Below are 23,187 nucleotides of genomic sequence, written 5' to 3'. Positions count from 1 at the left end.
CTGTTTTAATTTGACGTCAATAATCAATAATCGGATGATATTGGAACAAAAAGATAGTAATTCATTTTCACTGGGTCTCGACACAGGGGCCACGCCCCCCGCAGAGTCACGTGAGGAGCCAAGGGTCCTCTGGAGTTCAGGGTTAAAGGTCAAACAGGTCTATAGCTGCACTGTAAAAATAGAAGTGACCTCAGTTTCTGAGTCCCTGATGTTAGTTAAGTTAAGATTAGGTTAGGATAAGTCAAGTTAAGATAAGTTAAGTTATGTTAAGATAAGTTAAGTTAAGATAAGTTAAGTTATGTTAAGATAAGTCAAGTTAAGATAAGTTAAGTTATGTTAAGATAAGTTAAGTTATGTTAAGATAAGTTAAGTTATGTTAAGATAAGTTAAGTTACGTTAAGACATGTTGAGATAAGTTACATTAAGATAAGTTAAGTTACGTTAAGACACGTTAAGATACCTTGGTTATGTTAAGATACGTTAAGCTAAGTTAAGGTACGTTAAGATAAGTTACTTTAAGTTACATTAAGATACGTTAAGAAACGTTGAGAAAAGTTAAGATACGTTAAGATAAGTTAAGTTACGTTAAGATAAGTTAAGTTATGTTAAGATAAGTTAAGATATGTTAAGGTTTGTTAAGATACGTTAAGCTAAGTTAAGGTACGCTAAGTTACATTAAGCTAAGTTAAGATGAGTTAAGCTATGTTAAGATAAGTTAAGATACATTAAAGGTGAAGTAAGTAGTTTTTAGTGCCATCTAGAGGAGAAAATTTACTGAAATTTACAACAAAGAACTGCTCCTCTGCTCACCCCCTCCCTTCCCTGAGCGCTACGGTATCCTCAGCTGGTCAAATGTCGTCCTCGTCGTCTTTCTCCGTGTCAGCGGATGAGGTTCGTGAGGTATTAAATGTAATATTATACAGCGACTAGACAATGCAGGAGCACATAATATGTATACAAAAGTGGATTTTGGGTCATATAAACCCATAAATACTACACAGTGTCTCTTTAAGATAAGTTAAGATACGTTAAGTTAAGATACTTTAAGATAAGTTAAGATAGATGCTAGTGCTAGTGTGCTGTTAACTAGTCTCCTGAGTTTGAATAACACAATTCTTCTTCTGTGGTTTTTATCTGTGATGTTACATTAGCGCCACCTACTGGTCAAGTCCTGCACGACCCAGTCTCTCATCCTCTCTAATGCTAAGCTAAGTGCTCTCCTGCAACTGATGCCAAGCTAACTATTCTACTTTCCTGGTGCTAATGCTAACCCTAGCTAATATCCTTGGACTAATGCTATGCTAACTACATTCATAGCACAGTTGGGCACAAAGAGGAAAAAAACATTGTGTTTTTCTAACTGAACTTTAATTTGAAAAACAAACGGATTAAAGAATAAAGTTCAGGACATTCTTCATCGTTATTGATCAGCTGATTGATTATCATAATATCGTCTATCAGATTAAACATTGCACACGCTAAAAATCACACGACCTTTGACCTTATATCCTGAGTCATGTGACCGATGTCGGATCAAGGTTCTGGTTCAGTCCAGCTTCACATCACTTTCAGTCACATGATGGTCTTTGCTGAGTGTTTCCATGGTAACCAGCGGAAACTCATGAGAGTTAATCCTCTTCATGAGTCCTCTCCTCTGGCTCCTCCCCCTCTCTCTCGCCCAGCAGGATGCACAGTTCTGACAGTCGCTGCTGCATCTTAGGGATTCCAGAGAGCTGGTTCTCCAGACGCTGCTTCTCCTCCTGAGACCAGAACCAGAATCATCAGAGACCAGAATGATCAGGAGTTAGAGTCCAGATTGGACCAGAGACCTGAAGGTGGAGCTAGCTAGATTTGTTTACCTGCAGAGACAGACGGGTGGAGGCATCCAGAGGCTCAAACCTCCATCCACCTTCTCCATCAAACTGCAGCAGGTGAGAGTGATACTTCCTGTTAGAGGAAGAGGAGAAGAGAGTCAGAGCTCTGCTGCCCCCTGCAGGACACAAATTACACTGCAGCATCTCAACCTGGTCGCTGCATAAAACACACACATTTCACTGGTGTCACCATGGTAACTGTGTGTGTGTGTGTGTGTGTGTGTGTGTGTGTGTGTGTGTGTGTGTGTGTGTGTGTGTGTGTGTGTGTGTGTGTGTGTGTGTGTGTGTGTGTGTGTGTGTGTGTGTGTGTGTGTGTGTGCTGACCACAGAGATGGTCTGTGTGTGATTGACAGCAAAGCTATCCCAGCATCCTTTGCAGCCTGGAAGATGTTTCCCTCCACATCGATGCTGACGGCGCTCGTACACTCGTCCAGCAGAGCGTAGCGAGGGCTGGGGCGAGAGACATAGAGAGTGAGTGACGGCTGAGCACAGAGAGAGAGAGAGAGTGAAACATGTGGAGGACGAGTCAAATTTACCAGTGATAGAACATACGAGCCATTCCCATCCTCTGTTTCTCTCCTCCTGACAGGACGTCCCGCCAGTCACTGACCGCCTCCCAACCTGAGACACACACACACACACACATTCATGAGCTCTACTGATATCACACACACACACACACACACACACACACACACACACACACACACACACACACACACTCACCTCCCTCTCGGTCCAGGATGTAGAGCAGGTGAACCGTCTTCAGAATGTCCTCCAGATGAGAATCAGTGACTCCTCTGTGAATCATGTCGTCCACAGAGTGTGGATAAATCACCTGGTCCCTCAGGGTCCCCTCTGACATGTAAGGCCTGTGGAGTACACACAGTACTGCAACACACTACTGTAGTACTACTGCAATACTACTGCATCTCTACTGTAGTAGTGAGGGCTCTGCGGATCTTTGTCCTTTTCACCTGAGTGACTATTTTTAAATTAGGAGTGAGAACTCTGCTCTTGTGTGGATCGTTGTAGTCCACACCTGAGTGACTGCTTTTAAAATAGGAGTGAGCACCCTGCTCTTGAGTGGATCTTTGTCTTTCTCACCTGTTTGACTGTTTTTAAATTAGGAGTGAGAACTCTGCTCTTGTGTGGATCTTTGTCCTTTTCACCTGAGTGACTGTTTTTTAAATCAGGAGTGAGAACTCTGCTCTTGTGTGGATCGTTGTAGTCCACACCTGAGTTACTATTTTTAATTAGGAGTGGAACCTCTGCACTTGTGTGAATCGTTGTAGTCCACACCTGAGTGACTGTTTTTAATTAGGAGTGGAACCTCTGCACTTGTGTGAATCGTTGTAGTCCACACCTGAGTGACTGTTTTCAATTAAGAGTGAGACCTCTGCTCTTGTGTGGATCTTTGTCTTTCTCGCCTGTTTGACTGTTTTTAAATTAGGAGTGAGAACTCTGCTCTTGTGTGGATCTTTGTCCTTTTCACCTGAGTGACTGTTTTTAATTAGGAGTGAGAGCTCTGTTCTTGTGTGGATCGTTGTAGTCCACACCTAAGTGACTGTTTTTAATTCAGCAGTGAGCGCTCTGCTCTTGAGTGACAGTCACTCAGGTGAAAAGGACAAAGATCCACACAAGAGCAGAGTTCTCACTCCTAATTAAAAACCTAACTTTCCCCTGTGACTGTTTTAATGTGGAGTGAGAGCTCTGCTGCTGTGTGTGGATCGTTGTAGTCCTCACCTCTGAGGGATGTAGAACATGTGTTCTGGTTCTGGTCGGTACAGAACTCCGCCGTAGACGGGCCACAGTCCACTGAGGATCCTGAACAGAGAACTTTTACCACAGCCGTTTGGACCCGTGATCAGAACGTTCATGCCCTCGTCCACCTGAGAGACACACATGTGAGAGACACACACACACGTGTGAGACACACACACACGTGTGAGAGACACACATTTTGTGAACAGCGAGTTAAACTCTGACAGTGACGACACACAGAGAGAACGGACCAATCACAGAGAAGCTGGCAGAGGTCAGAGGTCAACAGGCAGACAACAGAGAGAGAGTGTTCTGTTTCTATCAATGATCCAATTCTTCATCACACACACACTATTGTGATTCACATTCCATTTGTATGTGTGTATGTTTGTGTGTAACAGTGCCCCCCTGTGGTCACAAACACACACTGCCACAGACATCACAGAGGAGCACATGTACAGACTCAGACAGTGAGGATGTCACACCTGCAGGTGATGACATCATTGTCTTGTCTCCACCCTCATGTGCGTGTGTGTCTGTGTCTGTGTGTGTGTGTGTGTGTGTGTGTCTGTGTGTTACCTGGATGTTGAGACTTGTCACCACCACGTCTCCTGTTGGTGTGATGATTGGCAGGTTCTCACAGCGAATGCCTTTCTCCACACTGATCACATGACCTGCAGCATGACAACAGACGACATGAACAACAACAACAAAAAAAACAATGACAACAAACAACAATAAAAACAACATGAAAGAGTGAGAAGGACACACACCTCTGATCTCCAGACGTCCACTGACACGTTGACCGTGTCTAACCAAAGCTCCGCCCCCTGCTGGTGACTCCTCCTCTCTGTCCACAGAGCGACGGAAGATGCCCTGACTCACGTCCTCGAACACGTCAAACATCTCAGAGACTCTGGCTGTGTAACCCGCCAACTCCGTTACCTGGAGACACAGGTGAGGTCACCTGAGGTCAACATCTGCTGCTCACCTGAGAGGGTCACATGACAACAGAGGGGGGAGGATCACCTCCTTGTACGAGCTCATGATTCTCTCCACGGCGTCGGCTCCGGCGTTGAGCAGGTTTCTCGCCGTGGTGAACGCCTGCGTCCTGTCACTCACAAGCTCCTCCTCCTTCATCAACAGGGCCGCCTGTTTCACTTCCTCTGAGTCTGAGGTCAAAGGTCAAACAGTAGCAGCGATGCATGACATCATCAATCAGATTGTATTTGCTTTAACCTGTACACACAGTTAAACATGGGTGTGTGCATTTACCATATTTGGAGTATCCTGTGGCGGTGATGATCGGCACGGCAACCATCACCAGGCCGGACGCGCTCCAAACGTACTTCATGAGGAACTGTTCCAACATGACGTACCAGAGGCGCTTGAGCAGAATCTGATGGATCTGAGATGACAGAGACGAGTAGCTGTGCTGCAGCTGGGACATCTCCACCTACGAATCAAACACACCCACATTCAGCTGGGACATCTCTATCTACGAATCAAACACACCCACATTCAGCTGGGACATCTCCACCTACGAACCAAACACGCCCACATTCAGCTGCGAGATCTCTACCTACGAATCAAACACACCCACATTCAGCTGGGACATCTCCACCTACGAATCAAACACACCCACATTCAGCTACGACATCACCTACGAATCAAACACACCCACATTCAGCTGGGACATCTCCACCTACAAATCAAACGCTCCCACATTCAGCTGGGACATCTCCACCTACAAATCAAACACACCCATATTCAGCTGGGACATCTCCACCTAAGAATCAAACACACCCACATTCAGCTGCGACATCTCCACCTACGAATCAATCACTCCGACATTCAGCTGCGACATCTCCACCTACGAATCAAACACGCCCACATTCAGCTGCGACATCTCCACCTACGAATCAAACACACCCACATTCAGCTGCGACATCTCCACCTACGAATCAAACACGCCCACATTCAGCTGGGACATCTCCACCTAAGAATCAAACACACCCACATTCAGCTGGGACATCTCCACCTAAGAATCAAACACATCCACAATCAGCTGGGACATCTCCACCTACGAATCAAACACGCCCACATTCAGCTGGGACATCTCCACCTAAGAATCAAACACACCCACATTCAGCTGGGACATCTCCACCTAAGAATCAAACACACCCACATTCAGCTGGGACATTTCCACCTACAAATCAAACACACCCACATTCAGCTGGGGCATCTCCACCTACGAATCAAACACGCCCACATTCAGCTGGGACATCTCCACCTACGAATCAAACACACCCACATTCAGCTGGGACATTTCCACCTACGAATCAAACACACCCACATTCAGCTGGGATATCTCCACCTAAGAAACAAACACACCTGCACACGTTCTCAGCAGCATTGCGAGTGTAATGCTGCAGTTGTCCAGTAGGGGGCAGCAGCAGCAGTTGTTTACCTTGTGTCCTCCGTAGAACGCGATCTCCTCAGAGTTTGCGATGATGCGTGAGTGCATGTAGCGCAGATCTCCTTTCCTCTTCGCCTCCTCAGCGACGAGTTTTCCAAATCGTGGCGAGAAAGCTCGCAGCACTTTGGCGGTGAGCACCACCACCAGGCCGGCGATGACTGACGGCCAGGTGGTGTTTGCTCCTGTGGGAGGAAGTGAGGCAGAGGTGACCTTTAGCCTCAGAGCAGTGACCTCATACACACACACATAAAGCTGGGTGGGCGGGGCTTACCTTTACACTGGGCAAGACCTGCTATACCTCAGATTAGGCGGGGCCTATTATACCTTTAGAATGTGGGTGTGGCCTATTATGCCTTCAGACTGCGGGCGGGGTTTACCTTTACACTGGGCAGGACCTGATATACCTCAGATTAGGCGGGGCCTATTATACCTTTAGAATGTGAGCGGGGCCTACTATACCTTTAGACTGTGGGAGGGGCCTATTATACATTTAGACTGTGGGTGGGGCCTATTATACCTTCTGGCTGTGGGTGGGGCCTATCTTTAGACTGGGCGGGGCTTATTATACATCCATGCGGTGGGTGGGGCCTACCTTTAAACTGGGTGGGGCCTATTGTATCTTTAGACTGTGGGCAGGGCCTACCTTTAGACTGGACGGGGCCTATTATAACTTCAGACTGTGGATGGGCCTACCTTTACACTGTGGGCGGGGCCTACCTTTAGACTGGGCAGGGCCTATTATACTTTTAGACTGTGGGCGGGGCCTATTTTACCTTTAGACTGTGGGTGGGGCCTACCTTACACTGTGGGCGGGGCCTATTATACCTTTAGACTGTGGGCAGGGCCTAGCTTTAGACTGGGCGGGGCCTTTTATAACTTCAGACTGGGCGGGGCCTAGTATACCTTTGCACTGTGGGCGGGGCCTACCTTTAGACTGGGCAGTGCGCAGCAGCGTGTAACAGGTGACGACCACGTCCAGGATTGGTTTGGTCAGGTTGGAGTACAGGTGAGCGATGGAGGCGGAGAACATGACGATGTCCTCGGTGAGGGACTGGTCAGGGTTGGACAGACGAGTGTCCATGTTACTGACACGGTAATACGTCTGTGGACACACACCAGGAGGTCAGAGGTCGTCCAGCTCACACTGCTGTGTTGTGTGTATGTGTGTGTGTGTTAGTGGGCGTGACCTGGTTGGTGAAGTACAGCTGGTAGGCGCGGCTAACCAGGCGGCTCCTGAATCTCAGAGACAGCTGACCCTCCAGGAAGCGAATGGCGCTGTTGATGAACGTGGCGGGAACAGCGACAAGGAGCCACTTGGCGAGCTGAAGGACGAACGACTGTGGATCCTTCTGTACGATACACTTGACGATCGCACCTGCATGTCATCAATACTATCGATTATTCACGCCGATCATCGTGGTGCGTTCAAGAACATCACAGAAAAAATTGTTGTGCTGGAGAAAATCATTAGTTTAATGTGAGTGACTTTAAAATTCTGTCTATTTCACTGACAACATGTGCCATGCCACCTCTTTTAAAGGTCCAGTGTGTGAAATTTAAGAGGGGTTGACCCATAATTGTGTTTGTGTCAGTGTATAATGACTTTTAATGAACTTTAGCTGGGGGTTAGCTTACACAGTTAGCTTTACCTTGTGCTTGGTATGAACACAACATTAGACAGAAAGACAAAGACATATGGGCACAGACCGTCCAGAGTAGCCACGTAGATGGACAGGAAGGTTCTGGACATCAGAGTGATCGAATGCAGAACCAACAGTCCGACCTCTGGACACAGTAACCGTGGAAACAAGAGCTTCAACAGACGAAACACTCTGACGACAAACTCCCTGTTCACTGATGGAGACCTAAAGACCCACACACACACACACACACACACACACACACACACACACACAAGTCAGTCTAACTAGGGACTACAGCACAAAGCTGTTGTCATAGTAACGTACAATCATGGCTCACTCTCCCACACCAAAGTCCATAGAGAAAATCAGTGATTTTAACTTCACAGCACACAGGAGTTGTTGATCCACTGCTGCCTCCAATGCATCCAGCATTAAAAAACCTTTGCTCAGATTGACCTCAGTGACACAAAGTGACCACACGAGGCAGTAGTGGACCAGTAGCTCCTGTGTCCCCGCGAGCTAAAAGCACTGATTTTCTCTATGGACTTTGGTGTGGGAGAGTGAGTGGTGTTTTGTTATTGAACATCAGGGGGGCGCTCACAGTGTAGTATACTCTTAAGCTTAAAAAAACATGGACTCTGCCTTAAAATATAAATACACAAACACACCTGCTGTCACGTTTCTTCTTCACTCTGCCATTTTCCACTGAGGAAGCAGTGACCACACCCCCAGTGAGGTTAGCTCCACCCAGCTGTTTACCTGCTGCAGTTCCCTGTAAACAAAGCAAACATACCCTGTTACTTGTGTACGTGTGCGGGTATGTGTGTGTGTGTGTGTGTACTCTCTCACCAGTATCCTTCTCCACACGTAAGGGGACAGTTTTTTGACGGTGTAGGCGGCGACCATCACGGCCGCCAACTTCCTGAGTCTGGAGCTCCGCCCCAGTTTGTGACATGTCAGGGACATGATGACGGACGGGTCACAGGCAACCAATCAGAGGAGAGAAACAGCAACGTGTCACCGGAGGAGGGGGAGGAGTCCAAATTGAACCTGGTCCTGGACCGGTCCACTGAGAGCAGCAGGGGTTGTTGTCATGGAAACAGCATGACATTTATGTGTGAGGCTCCACCTGCTGCAGGAAGTGACATGTTTAACTGACTGATGACATCATCGAAGCCACATCTGTATTGATGAATTAATCAATTACAGCAACAAAATATGGTCATGAAGTAAATAATACATCAGGTATGTGTAATGTGTATTTATATTTGTTCCTTAGTACTTTTACTTTGTTATATCCCATCAATGAATCAGTGGTCAATTAGTTTTACTGTCGATATATTTTCCTGAAACTCAATCACTTTAACCTGTGTACTAGCGCTATTACAATATTTTACTCTATGTTACTATACTGCAATACTACTATTATTATGACAGTACTTTACTATGTCTCTATACTGCAGTATCACTATTAATATGTTTGCTGCCGTATTACTATTAAATGACTGTGTATTTATACTGCAGTATATCGCTATTATTGCAGTACTTCACTCTGTCTGTGTATTTATACGGAAGTATTCTATTACTGTTACTTTTACAGTACATTCCTCTGTGTATTTATACTGCAGTATCACTGTGACTTTTACAGTACTTGACCCCGGTGGAAAACGCAGTACTTAAAATAGTTCTGCGCTACTTGTACTGCAGTATTACTGTTATTAAGAAAGTACTTTATTGTGTATCTATACTGCAGTATTACTATTATTGTTTTTGCTGCAGTATTACTTTTAGATTACTGTGTATTTATACTGCAATATCACTATTATTGCAGTACTTCACTCTGTCTGTGTATTTATACTGCAGTAGTGTATTACTGTTACCTTGACAGTACATTCCTCTGTGTATTTATACTGCAATACCGCTGTCACTTTTACAGTACTTAACCCCATGACACGTGGAAAACACAGTACTTAAAATAGTTCTGTGCTGCTTGTACTGCAGTATTACTGTTAATGTTACAGTGATTTACTCTGTGTATTTATTTTATACTGCAGTATTACTATTATTAAGAGAGTACTTTATTGTGTATCTATACTGCAGTGTTACTATTATTATTTTTGCTGCAGTATTACGATTAGATTACTGTGTATTTATACTGCAGTATTGCTATAATTATTACAGTACTTCACTGTGTATTTATACTGCAATATCACTAGTATTGCAGTACTTCACTCTGTCTGTGTATTTATACTGCAGTAGTCTATTACTGTTACTTTTACAGTACATTCCTCTGTGTAATTATACTGCAATATCGCTGTCACTTTTACGGTACTTCACCCCGTGACACGTGGAAAACACAATACTTAAAGTAGTTCTGCTCTACATGTACTGCAGTATTACTGTTAATGTTACAGTGATTTACTCTGTGTATTTATACTGCAGTACTACTATTATTATGAGAGTACTTTATTGTGTATCTATACTGCAGTATTACTATTATTATTATTGCTGCAGTATTTCTATTAGGTTACTGTGTATTTGCTATAATTATTACAGTACTTCACACTGTGTATTTATACTGCAATATCACTATTATGGCAGCACTTCACTGTGTCTGTGTATTTATACTGCAGTAGTCTATTACTCTGTGTAATTATACTGCAATATCGCTGTCACTTTTCCAGTACTTCACCCCGTGACACGTGGAAAACACAGTACTTAAAGTAGTTCTGCTCTACATGTACTGCAGTATTACTGTCAATGTTACAATGATGTACTCTGTGTATTTATACTGCAATACTACTGTCACCGTACTTTCATCTGTGTACTTGTACTGCAGTACTAATGTTACTATAACAGTACTTGACCCTGTGACACGGGGAGTCACAGCACGTGTGGTGACACAGAGAGTGTGTACTTGTACTACTATCACACATAATAATAATATTACTGTAGTACTTTACCTCGGGACATGACACCGTCACTTCTCGCCGGTGAAAGCCGCAAAAGCTTCAGTGAGTTACCGCTAGCTTGTAGCCGCCGCTGCTAACAGCTTCCGCTCTTCACAGTTAAAACATAAATAAAAAGTTGAGTCAGTGAAACAAACTACAGTTAGACCAGAGCCAAACACTAACCCGGGTTAAATGACCCACTCACAGCAACAGAGCTAACAAAGCTAACAAAGCGAACGAGCAGGAACTTTGAGTCTTTGGAGAAAAACATGAACCGATTCTCTGACTTTTCCGGTTTGATCCAGTCCTTGTGTTCCGGCTGTGACCCGGACACCTTGAGTGAACCCCTCTCTCTGTGTTTGTGTTCCTCGCGCTCTCTTTGTCGATGTTGTCTGGACTTTAATGTCGCCGCGGAAGAAAAGTTCACCCTGTTTACCTGAGAGGACCGGCCGCGTCCCAATACGCTTCCTTCTGACCTCCTCTCCTACTTCCCTGTTCCCTACCTAGGCTCCTACACTGACACCTTTCCGAGTATCCCTGGATCCTTCAGAGCAGGTTCACCCTTCCTCACGTGCACAGAATAAAGTACAAATGTCATGTGACTTGTGACCTCGTGACCTCCGCCCTTTGTACAAATACACACACTGACACTGACAATCACAGGTGTGTGTGTGTGTGTGTGTGTGTGTGTGTGTGTGTGTGTGTGTGTGTGTGTGTGTGTGTGTGTGTGTGTGTGTGTGTGTGTGTGTGTGTGTGTGTGTGTGTGTGCGTGCGTGTGCGTGTGCGTGTGTGAGTGATTCAAAACTGTAACATGTAACTACTGTTAATAACAAGTCTGAACAGGTTAACTGTTAACTAGATGCTACTTTTTCTAACAATATTTATACGGTTGCTAAACAAAATACTTACCAGATAACAAATGCTGCTAAGCAGATAGTAACTATTGGTAACTAGATGCTAACTGAAACTAGATACTTATAAGATGTCAAATGTTGCTAAACAAAATGCTTGCTGTTTGTAAATAAATGCTTACTTTAAATAACCAGAGGCTAACTAATAGATAATAGATGCTAACCAACGTTCACTAACAAGTAGTAACTTGGTAATCACATTTTTCTTTATGCTGAAGAAAACACTATTTGTAAACAGATGCTCAATGTTGCTAACCAGATTGTAGTAGACAGAAGGTAACCAGATGCTAACTGCAGTAAACAGATGGTGTAACTCTTGCTAACCAGATACTGACTACTATCCAGATGCTTTTCTTTCTTTCTCAAAAAAATAAATAATAATAGCGCTTAACAAAATGCTAAACGTTGCTAACCAGATGTTGCATATTGCTAACCAAATTGTAGTAAACCGAAAGTACCTCTTGCTTACCAGATGGTAACTGTTCGTTAGACGTCAACCTGAATGTTGGCTCTGTGATTTCACTGACTAATCAGCAGGTGTCACTGTCTTTCTATTCTTTGTTTACCTGCTTCATGTTAGTCTGCAGCCCCCCCTGTAGGTTCAGTCTGTAACGACACCTGACACCACAAGAGAAATGTTTTACCGCATCATGCGGATGAATGAGCGAATGTTTATTTAAAAACAGCATCTTTACAACCCGTCACTCATTTATTTACACAAAGCTTTTCCAGAGTGAAACAGCAAAAAGTTTCAAAGTGAAAAAAACAACAACAGAAAAAAATGTACAAATGACAACGATAGAAAAAGATTTTTTTTACACAAACTTTACAGAGTGCACCTGAACGCATCACAGCTGTGATGTCACACTGACCTGGACCAATCACAGAGCTGGTCCTCAACAAAACAAATAATACTGACTGACTGAGTCACGAGTACTGCATGGTACTGGTACTGCAGGTACTGCAGATACTTGTACAGCTGGTACTGGTGATGCTGATACTTGTATTGCATGGTACTTATACTGCTAGTACCGGTACTGCTGGTACTTGTACTGCTAGTACTGGCACTGCTAGTACTCTTACTGCATGGTACTTGTACTACTAGTACTGGTACTAATTTTACCGGTATTAATGGTACTGGTAATGCTGGTACTCATACTACAAGGTACCTGTACAGCTAGTACTTGTACTGCTGGTACAGTGACTTTAACATTGACGACTTTCATGATAAACAAATGTATTAAAACATAAATACTTTGTCTATTTATTTGTTTGTTTGTTTTGTTGATAAAATTTATCACATTTTTAGATACTTGGTTTGGTCTTGGAGGCTGGTGAAGTCCTTATACTGCAGTACTCAGGGTATCAGGTTACTACTCTGTAGTACTGCAGTAGTGGACAGTGTGTGTGTGTGAAAGAGAGAGTGAGTAAGTGAAGAGGTGCATGCTGGGAGTGAAGTTCCAAACAAACAGCGTTGACCAAACCTGTCAATCAATCAGTGACGCGTGTAACCGTGTCCCCTGTTCAGTGACAGGAAGTGGGCGGGGTTTGTCCTGTGTCACAGTGTGATGTCACCTGCAGACCTGAGCCTCCGTCGTTCAGAGTGAGGTTTACCTGTGCAGTGACATCACCGCTGTGTTCTCCTTTGGTTTAATGGTCGCGTGAATGAGAGTAGGCGTGGCCTGATCTGAGAACATTCTTGTTTTCATGGCAACAAGTGGGACTCGGCAGAGTTTCAGCAACAAAGGTACAAACACAGTTGTCCACGTGGTTTCAAATAGTCTTATAAAATCTTTCGCAGCAACTCAGACGATCAATAAACAGACCGATCGACTCTGTGACATCATTGTCTGATTGTCACTGCAAACATTTTCATCCTGAAACAGAGTGGCACAGAGTGTCACTTATTGCCTCCAGGCTGGATCTGGATCTGATCTGAGGACCTGGACGCAATCAGACCTGGTCTCAGAGGACACGTGTCTTCAGTCCAGAGAGGAGAAAGAAGTTTGTCCGGGAGACGTCACACGAGACAGACGTTGTCTCCTGAGACAAACTGCAAAATAAAATTGTCTGAGAAAGTCAACGCAAACTGACCTGAGACCTGTTTAACATCTGCAGCTAACCATGCTAATGGGCTAGCAGGGAAACCGAGTCGAGTCCTAATTTGGGAGCCGAGTCCTTTCTGAGCTACCGTCTGACATGCTAACAGGCTAACAGTCTGACTTTCTAACATGCAAACAATTTAACAGCCCGACCGGCTAACAGGCTAATGCTCCTATTAGCTAACAGCCTGACAAGTTAAAAGCTTGACTGACAAAATGGTCTGATCAAGGCATCATGCTAACACACAAACAGCATGTTAACATGGTAACACAAACAGTCCGATAGCCTGGCAGGCTAACAGTGGAACAACCTCACAAGTAGCCTGATAGGCTGCTTGATTAACAGCTTAACTGGCTAGCAGGCTAACAGGTCACTGCATTGACCACACCACCACCGTGTGTGTTGTTTCCTTCTGTTGATGTCCATAAATATTCATTAAGGTTTGACGTTGACCATTGAGTGCAGGGGTCAAAGGTCGTACGCACATCGCTGCAGCGTTCACCTTTGGCTTGGATCCGTCTCTAAACGAGTCTGTGTCTCTGGACACCGATCAACATTTAGTGCAGAAGAAAAGTGTAAAAACACCTGAAGGACTCACCTGAGGAATCAACACCTGGTCACCTGATCTTATCAAAAGTTAGTTCAACTACTGTTGGTTAGCTGGTCAGAGCTGGTGATGTCATCATCATCATCATCACCGTGAACAAAAGTTTGTATAAAAGCTTGCCCGTGTTCTGATTGTCTGAGCATCAAAGACGAGTCAAAGTGGGCGGGGTCTGTTTCGTCATCATCATCCTCTGTGACATCATCATGGTTTGAATGTTTGAACCAGGACCCAGTGGTGACCCAGACCCCCACCCACCCACCACTGTCACCTGGACACACAGGAGACCAGTGTGGAACGACTGATCAGCTGATCTGTCTTCAGCCTCCTGATTGGCCGGGTAAGTCATACCAGGGTTCCAGGAGAGGGCTGGCTGCTACACGGCTCTCGGAGAGGAACTTCCTGTTTCTGAGGCGGGAAGGAGTCATGGTAGAGCGAGCTGTCGACAGACCTGACAGAGAGCGAGAGAGAGAGAGTACAGATGTCATTGGCAGCATTCGCCCTCCTGACTACGGTGGCCCCGAGGTGCAAAACACAACACAAATCTTTAAACACAACACAAATCTTTAAACACAAACACAAATTACAAAACACAAACGCAAATCAAAAAACATAAATGCAAATCAAAAACACAAAAACATTAACTCAAAACGGAAACACAAATCACACAACACAAATACAAAAGCAGAAAACACCAAAACGTTAACTCACAACTCAAATACAAAAGCAGAAAACACGAAACCGTTAACTCACAACGCAAACACAAATCATACAACGCAAACACAATAGCAGAAAACATTAACTCACAACGCAAATACAAAAGCAGAAAACACGAAAACATTAACTCACAACACAAATACAAAAGCAGAAAACACGAAAACGTTAACTCACAACGCAAACACAAATCATACAACGCAAACACAATAGCAGAAAACATTAACTCACAACGCAAATACAAAAGCAGAAAACACGAAAACATTAACTCACAACGCAAACACAAATCACACAACGCAAACACAAAAGCAGAAAACACGCAAACACAAATCACACAACACAAACACAAAAGCAGAAAACACGAAAACATTAACTCACAACGCAAACACAAGTCACACAACACAAACACAAATCACACAACGCAAGCAGAAAACACGAAAACATTAACTCACAACACAAATACAAAAGCAGAAAACACGAAAACATTAACTCACAACACAAACACAAATCACACAACGCAAACAAAAAGCAGAAAACACAAAAACATTAACTCACAACGCAAACACAAATCACACAACGCAAACACAAAAGCAGAAAACACAAAAACATTAACTCACAACGCAAACACAAATCACACAACGCAAACACAAAAGCAGGAAAAAACACAAAACATTAACTCACAACGCAAACACAAAAGCATAAAACACAAAAACATGAACTCACAACGCAAACACAAAAGCAGAAAACACAAAAACAATGACCCACTGTAGCTCACGTAGAGCTGCCTTTCCATGTAGAAGTGCACACTACAGATAGCCCCAGTTCGAATCCCCCGTGTTTTTGATTTGTGTTGTGTTTTGTGATTTGCGTTTGTGTTTTGCACCTCAGGGCCACCGTACCTGACCACCTGACGAGGGCAGCACACTTACCTGCCGTGCAGCGGGTGTCCGTGGAATGTGGCCGAATGCGGCAGCTTCTGTTTGTGACGCGACAGAGTGGGATGATGACTCGTCTCGTTCTGATAGGTCGATTGTTGGATGACACCGTGAGTTGTCCGCCTGCGCTGCCGAGTTCCACCCCCGCCCGGCTGACCTTCGAACCCGGACGCGAAGCCTGTGCTCACCTTTCCGTTTTTTGCGTGGTTCTGCTGGATGGAACTGGCCGTGTTCCTCAGGTACCAGTCCCTAAGACCTGTCAATCACAACGCAGGTGTTTAAAGCCACGCCTCAGGTTACATGAGGTGCTGTCACATCAGTCAACGTGTTCTACACAGTGCCCCCTGCTGCTGAGAACTGACAACATGGCTAGCACTGTTGCTATACAGCAAAATGACCCAGATTTTTAACCTGGTTCGACTGAAGGCCTTTCCCTATGGAGTTTGCATGTTGTCCCCAGGTGTGCATGGGTTTCCTCCATCCAGGTTCTCCAGTTTCCTCCCATAGTCCAAAAACATGCAGGGTGTGACCCCACCTTTTGCCCTATCTCAGCTGGGATTGGCTCCAATGGCACACCTGCAGAATAGATGTTGAAACGCCTGACTCATAGCCGCCCTACTACTGTATCTCCACACTTGACCCAATTCTTGCAAACCTCCTCCAGACAGTATCCCCCACCAATGTACCTGCAATAACACGTTTTTGAATGAATCACTAAATTCTGGAAAACGTCCATCCTCATTCAGAGAGACTTGTGTCACGCCTTCACTCAAAAAACAAACTCTTAAAGGGATAGTTCGGAATTTTGGACATATGACCTATTTTCCAACTCAGCCGGTGTGATGGAGACGTCTGGAGACGTTTTCAAGAAATTTCATTCAGTTCTTCTAGTTGCAGAGTTCGCTGGTGCTATGGCTAGTGCAAGTCAATGGCATCAGCTAGCATGGCATTAGAAACACTCATACCGTGTTCAAATATTATTCAATCAACACAGATATGTACATTGATAGTCTGCCGTTACAATTGATTTGCCTCGGGTGCACTGTGGAGCCGGTATGAGTGTTTCTAATGCCATGCTAGCTGCTAGGGTCCCTTCTCTTTGCTATTTACATTCATTTCTTGGGTCCAATCATTCACTCCCATGCTTTCCCATACCACAGCTATGCTGATGACACTCAAATGTATCTACCAGACAATTTCACTGTCTTCCTCTCTGAGGTTTTGCTCTGCCCAGCCAGGCATTCCCTCTCACACAACCATAGCATCAAAATGATCTCCTCCCTCAACCCAGCAAGGTTGAAAGACACCTAAATGTGTGTCCAGTTATCTTCCTCTGAACAATGTACCACATCAGAAAATTCACAACTCTTGGTACAGACCATGTTGATCTCCCACCTCAACTACAGCGCTGCTCTTTCTGGCAGGCCTCCATTCATGTACAAACAAACCACTGCAGATGATCTAGAAAGCAGCAAACCAGCAGGTCTTAAAGGGATAGTTCGGAATTTTGGACATAAGACCTTTTCTTATTTTCCAACTCAGCCGGTGTGATGGAGACGTCTGGAGACGTTTTCATGAAATTTCATTCAGTTCTTCTAGTTGCCGAGTTCGCTGGTGCTATGGCTTCCTCTCTGCTATGGCTTCCTCTCTCCACAGCGCACCCGAGGCAAATCAATTGTAACGGCAGACTATCGATGTACATATCTGTGTTGATAGAATGATATTTGAAACAGAACTAACCTCGCATCGCATGCATTTTTGAGGGACTACTTTCTCAGCACTATATTTCCTATATTGACGCGCTGCTGCTGCTACTGCTGCTGCTGAGACATATGCTAGCTGCTATTATTGACTTGCGCTAGCCATAGCACCAGCAAACTTGGCAACGAGAAGAACTGAATAAAATTTCTTGAAAACGTCTCCAGACGTATCCATCACACCGGCTGAGTTGGAAAGTAGGTCTTATGTCCAAAATTACGAACTATCCCTTTAAACCAACCACTGCCCATCAACTTCCACTGGCTGTCGATGGACTCCAGTGACCGGTTGCATTTCCAGATGTTTCCCTGCTGTGTGACGTGACCTCACCTTCCAAGGCGAGAGCCTTGTGCAGGCTCCTGGTGGCCTCCTCCAGCTGGGGGTCCTGGTTGGGGGACTGCTGTGGCGGTCGGGGGGGCAGCAGGTGTGGATGGGGGTCCGGTTGGATGGCAGACCGCGGAGGACTGTTGTTCTCAAATTGTTTTTGCTGCACCGGCAGGAAGGGACCGCACGATTTGGTGCGGGTCACTTTGACATGCCGTTGGTCACCGTGGTGATTGTGAAAGGTGGGTGGGGCACCGGTGGGCTGGGCGGAGTAGCCGTTGTACAGCAGCTGGTGCTGTGATGTGATTGGCTGCCTAGTATTGGGCTGGGACTGCTGTCGCTGCAATTGCTGCTGTTTTCCCCAGACGTAATCCAGCAGGATCTCGCTGTAACCACCCCCTCTTCCTCGTCCTGGCCCGCCCCCCCTTTCTTGCCCCTCAGAGAATTTGTTATTTGACTTTGTCCGTCCGTCCATCAGAACCTCGGAGCTCCGGAACACTCCGGTCATGTTTGTTCCTCTAGATCCGTCCTCCTTCGAAGCAGCGATGTGGTCCAAGAGGCCGTCTGAGCTACTACTGCGGCGAGCTGCGCTAACCCTGATCCCACCTTCTCCAGGGGCTCCTGGGTCAGAGGGGCCGGAGGAGGAGTCCTGAGATAGAGGGGGAGGTGGGAGGGGCTTGTGGGCCTGTAGCGTCTCTGAATGGTCAGTCCTGAAAGAGAAGAAGGACAGACATAAATGTTGTGTTGGACAACACTGGAGGTATCCAAGCTAACATGCTAAAAATCAAAGCTAACATAACATGATAATCGTGACAGTTAAAAGTCAAAGATTAAATGCTACATGTGTAAGCTAACATGCTTAGTAACAAAGTGAAAAGTCACAGAGTGTCAAAAATAACATGCTAAAAATCAAAGCTAACGTGACATGATAATTGGGACAGTTAAAAGTCAAGTCATGTGTAAGCTAACATGCTTAGTAACAAAGTGAAAAGTCAAAGTTAACAAAGATAATGACACAGCTAATATGCTAAATATTAAATCTAACATGCTAAGAGTAGATGCTAACATGGCAACTGTGCAGAGTTGTGTACCTGTTGTGCAGTAAGTTCCTTTTGGTTTTACTCTGATAATAAACATCCACTGGAGAACCAGCAGAGACCAGCAGGGGGCGACACTGAGACACACTGTCATCTGAAAGAAAGGGGGGGGGGGGGTTGTCAATCAAACTGTCAGGTGATTGGCTGGTGGACTCAGTGATGTGTGTGTGTGTGTGTGTTACCGTTGTCGTGTCCTGTTGAGTCTGATGTCGAGCTGCTCTCTGACCTCACTGTGTCATCTGAACACACACGCACACACACACACACACACACACACAGAGAGAAAATAAACAAAGGCAGGATGAAGCAGATTTCCTCATCTTTCTAAAAACAATGGCTTCTCATCTACTGCCAACTGTGTGTGTGTGTGCGTGCGTGTGTGTGTGTGTGTTTGTGTGTTACCTGTGTGGCAGCCTCTGTGTACAGTTGTCCTCTTGCCGTGGTGTGTGTGTGTCTGAGTGTGTGTGTTGTGTTCAGAGTCGCTGTGTTTCCTCAGAGCTCCACTGAATAAAGTTTTCTTCAACTTTGAACGCTGTGAGTCTTCATCCTACACACACACACACACACACACACACACACACACACACACACACACACACACACACACACACACACACACACACACACAAACACAGAAACACAGAAACACACACACACACACACAGTCAGCTGATCCAGTCAATCACACACAGGTGTCTTTGTATCACATCGACAAACATCAGCTGTTCACCTCTGCTCGATACTTCCTGTTTCCTTGGTGTGAGGCCCCGCCCCTCCGTCGGACACAGGGCAGCTTCTCTCCCGCCTCCAGAGGGAAGTGACGAGGCACCGCCCCCGTCAGCTCCTGACCAATGAAAACACAGCGAAACTTCAGACATTATGGTTCGGTCGCCTGTGGGAGGGGCCTAACTGTCACATCACTCACCGCCTCCTGCAGACAGATACGTCTCAGCTCAGCCAATCGTGTGCTGAGCAGCGACTGTAGGCCCCGCCTCCTCTCCTGCAGCTCTGCCATTCGCTCCCTTTGCTTCCTTTCTGGACAGGTGAGAGGGTCTGCACACACACACACACACACACACATCAGATCGCTCTCTCTCTCTCGCTCTCTGTCTCTCCTTGGTTGTGTTAACTCACCAGGTGCTGAGATGAGCTGACCTTTGACCTCCATGGCAGGTGTTTCCCATGTGACCCCGCCTCCTCCTCCACCCTCCTCACTGCTGCTGCTGGAGGCGTGTTCTCCGGCCCATACACACTCACTCACCTGTGGAACAGGAAGTCATGATCTGCGTCATCACTTCCTCACACTCACTCACTCACTCACTTACTCCTTACTCACTCACTCACTCACTTACTCCTTACTCACTCACTCACTCACTTATTCCTTACTCAGTCACTCAATCACACTCAGTCACTCACTCACTTACTCCTTACTCACTCACTCACTCACTCACTCACACTCACTCACTCCCTCACACTCACTCACTCACTCACACTCACTCACTCACTTCTCATTCACTCACTCACGCATTCACTCACTCACTCACTCACTCACTCACTCACACTCACTCACTCACTCACTCACTCACACTCTCACTCACTCACTCACTCACTCACATTCACTCACTCACTCCCTCACTCCCCCACTCACTCACTCCTCACTCATTCATCCTCACTCACTCTCACTTACTCACTCACTCACACTCTCACTCACTCACTCACACTCACTCACTTCCACATTCACTCACTCACTCAATCACTCCCTCACTCATACTCATTCACTCACTCACTCACTCACTCACTCACTCACTCACTCACTCACTCACTCACTCACTCACTCACTCACACTCACTCATTCCTAACTCACTCACACACTCACTCACACACTCACTCACTCCCACATTCACTCACTCACTCACTCACTCCCTCACACTCACTCACTCACTCACTTACTCCTTACTCACTCACTCACTCACTCACTCACTCACAGTCACTCACTCACTCACTCACAGTCACTCACTCACTTACTCCTTACTCACTCACTCACTCACTTATTCCTTACTCAGTCACTCAATCACACTCAGTCACTCACTCACTTACTCCTTACTCACTCACTCACTCACTCACACTCACTCACTCACTCACACTCACTCACTCACTTCTCATTCACTCACTCACTCACTCACTCACTCACTCACTCACTCACTCACTCACTCACTCACATTCACTCACTCACTCCCCCACTCACTCACTCACTCTCTCACTCCTCACTCATTCATCCTCACTCACTCTCACTTACTCACTCACTCACTCACTCACACTCTCACTCACTCACTCACTTCTCACTCACTCACTCACTCACTCACTCACTCACTCACTCACTTCTCACTCACTCAATCACTCACTCGCTCACTCACTCACACTCACTCCTTACTCACACTCTCACTCACTTCTCATTCACTCACTCACTCATTCACTCACTCACTCACTCACTCACTTACACTCTCACTCACTTCTCATTCACTCACTCACCCATTCACTCACTCACTCACTCACTCACTCACACTCTCACTCACTCACTCACTCACTCACTCACTCACACTCACTCACTCACTCACTCACTCACTCACTCCCTCACTCACTCACATTCACTCACACTCACACTCACACTCACATTCACTCACTCACATTCACTCACTCTCACTCACTCTCTCACTCCGCACTCATTCATCCTCACTCACTCACTCACTCTCCCTTACTCACTCACTCACACTCTCACTCACTCAATCACTTCTCACTCACTCACTCACTCCTCACTCACTCACTTCTCACTCACACACTCACTTCTCACTCACTCACTCACTCACTCACTCACTCACTCACTCACTCACTCACTCACTCACTCTCTCACTCACTCACTCCCTCACTCACTCACTCACCTTGTAACTGGCTTCATTTGAGCTCCAGTAGTTCACTCCTGTGGCCATCCAGCAGCTGCAGCGCCACCTACTGCTCACTGACACTATCTACCATCTGTGACTGACAGGCTGCTCCGCTGTTAGCTGTTAGCTGTAGGTGCAGTTCTCAGTCTGTCCTGCAGAGGGAGAGGAAAGAAAGAAGAAGAAAAAACAGTGGTGCGTTAGAGTTCCTCTGATGTCACTCATGGCAGGTTGTCTCTTCATGAGTGATGCTTTTATTTTGAAAGGGTTAAATAGAGGTGCTCCTTCCTCAAAACACACAGTGTCCTTTGACCTGGGACGAATCAGCATGGAGACGAGTGGAGCGGGGGTTCAAACCCGCGGTGACCCACTCTTCCACTGATCCACCGCTGCCCAGGTGAGAGACAGAGACAACAGCCAATGAGAATGATCTGCTGTGGTGATGACATCACACACCATGTTTTTACACAGACACACACAGACCGGTTTATCAGTGTGTTGTTGACTAAACAGCTCTCAGACGTAAATGGACTTTAATCTGTCTGTTACATGTAAACAACAGGTAAACAACAGGTAAACAACAGGCAAACATGTCCCTAACAGCAGCTTGTGAGAGAGGACAAGACGTCCTGTGTCTGAGGACAACACAGTGGACGTCCCTGAGAACAGGAAGTGGAGCCCGCCAGGAAACAGGAAGGGGGAAGTGTGTGTGTGTGTGTGTGTGGGGTGGGGGGGGTTAACATCAGAAGGAGTCTGGTTTCATAGAATCTGTTTAAAAGTAATCTGATTACTTCATCTGCAGATGAGATGGAGAACAGTCAAAGACGTGAAACATCAAAGTGTGAGATCAAAGTGAGGACACACACACCCACACACACACACACACACACACACACACACACACACACACACACAGGTATGTGATGTTCTTGTTGGCTCTTGCCTGTGAAGGGGGCGGAGCCTCTCAGGTGATGCAGGTGTGTGATGGAGCAGATAAACTTTGTTGTGTCTTCACCATCAGGTCAAAGCTCTGTGAACTCTGTCACTCACGCGAGGAGGCGTTAAGGCCCGCCCCCCCAAACACAGACGAGCCA

At 45.8% G+C, this 23,187-nt stretch overlaps 2 protein-coding genes across 4 annotated transcripts; both read right to left on the bottom strand.

Annotated features, from left to right (window-relative positions):
* Positions 1–1,360: 1,360 nt before the first annotated feature.
* On the bottom strand, positions 1,361–11,268 carry abcd1 (ATP-binding cassette, sub-family D (ALD), member 1). Of its 3 annotated transcripts, XM_083895194.1 has the most exons (18): positions 10,917–11,268; positions 10,724–10,820; positions 8,610–8,892; positions 8,429–8,532; positions 7,825–7,982; positions 7,305–7,492; positions 7,045–7,219; positions 6,109–6,299; positions 4,914–5,094; positions 4,668–4,810; positions 4,412–4,583; positions 4,218–4,312; positions 3,621–3,766; positions 2,601–2,746; positions 2,411–2,495; positions 2,199–2,324; positions 1,860–1,947; positions 1,361–1,760 (listed from the first exon to the last, which is right to left on the bottom strand). In XM_083895194.1, exons 3-18 carry the CDS (start codon positions 8,724–8,726, stop codon positions 1,629–1,631), a joined length of 2,247 nt encoding a protein of 748 aa, XP_083751320.1. In that variant the 5' UTR covers positions 8,727–8,892; positions 10,724–10,820; positions 10,917–11,268; the 3' UTR covers positions 1,361–1,628. The 3 variants fall into 3 exon arrangements, with proteins under 3 accessions (XP_083751320.1, XP_083751318.1, XP_083751319.1); XM_083895192.1 differs by having other exon boundaries at positions 4,218–4,583; XM_083895193.1 differs by having other exon boundaries at positions 4,218–4,583; positions 8,610–8,889.
* Positions 11,269–14,674: 3,406 nt separating this feature from the next.
* Positions 14,675–22,171, bottom strand: ccdc120a (coiled-coil domain containing 120a; the record flags this gene model as incomplete). Its single annotated transcript, XM_083894991.1, has 10 exons — positions 22,094–22,171; positions 20,292–20,418; positions 20,083–20,210; positions 19,888–20,001; positions 19,560–19,611; positions 19,340–19,396; positions 19,152–19,251; positions 18,067–18,770; positions 15,973–16,234; positions 14,675–14,780 (listed from the first exon to the last, which is right to left on the bottom strand). Exons 1-10 carry the CDS (start codon positions 22,139–22,141, stop codon positions 14,675–14,677), a joined length of 1,698 nt encoding a protein of 565 aa, XP_083751117.1. The 5' UTR covers positions 22,142–22,171.
* Between the last annotated feature and the right edge of the window lie 1,016 nt (positions 22,172–23,187).

Source organism: Microchirus variegatus (assembly GCF_963457635.1).
Source record: "Microchirus variegatus genome assembly, chromosome: 9".
In the NCBI taxonomy this organism is placed as follows: Eukaryota; Metazoa; Chordata; class Actinopteri; order Pleuronectiformes; family Soleidae; genus Microchirus; species Microchirus variegatus.
Note: the sequence above shows the minus strand (reverse complement) of the source record. Positions and strands in the feature narration are given on the sequence as shown.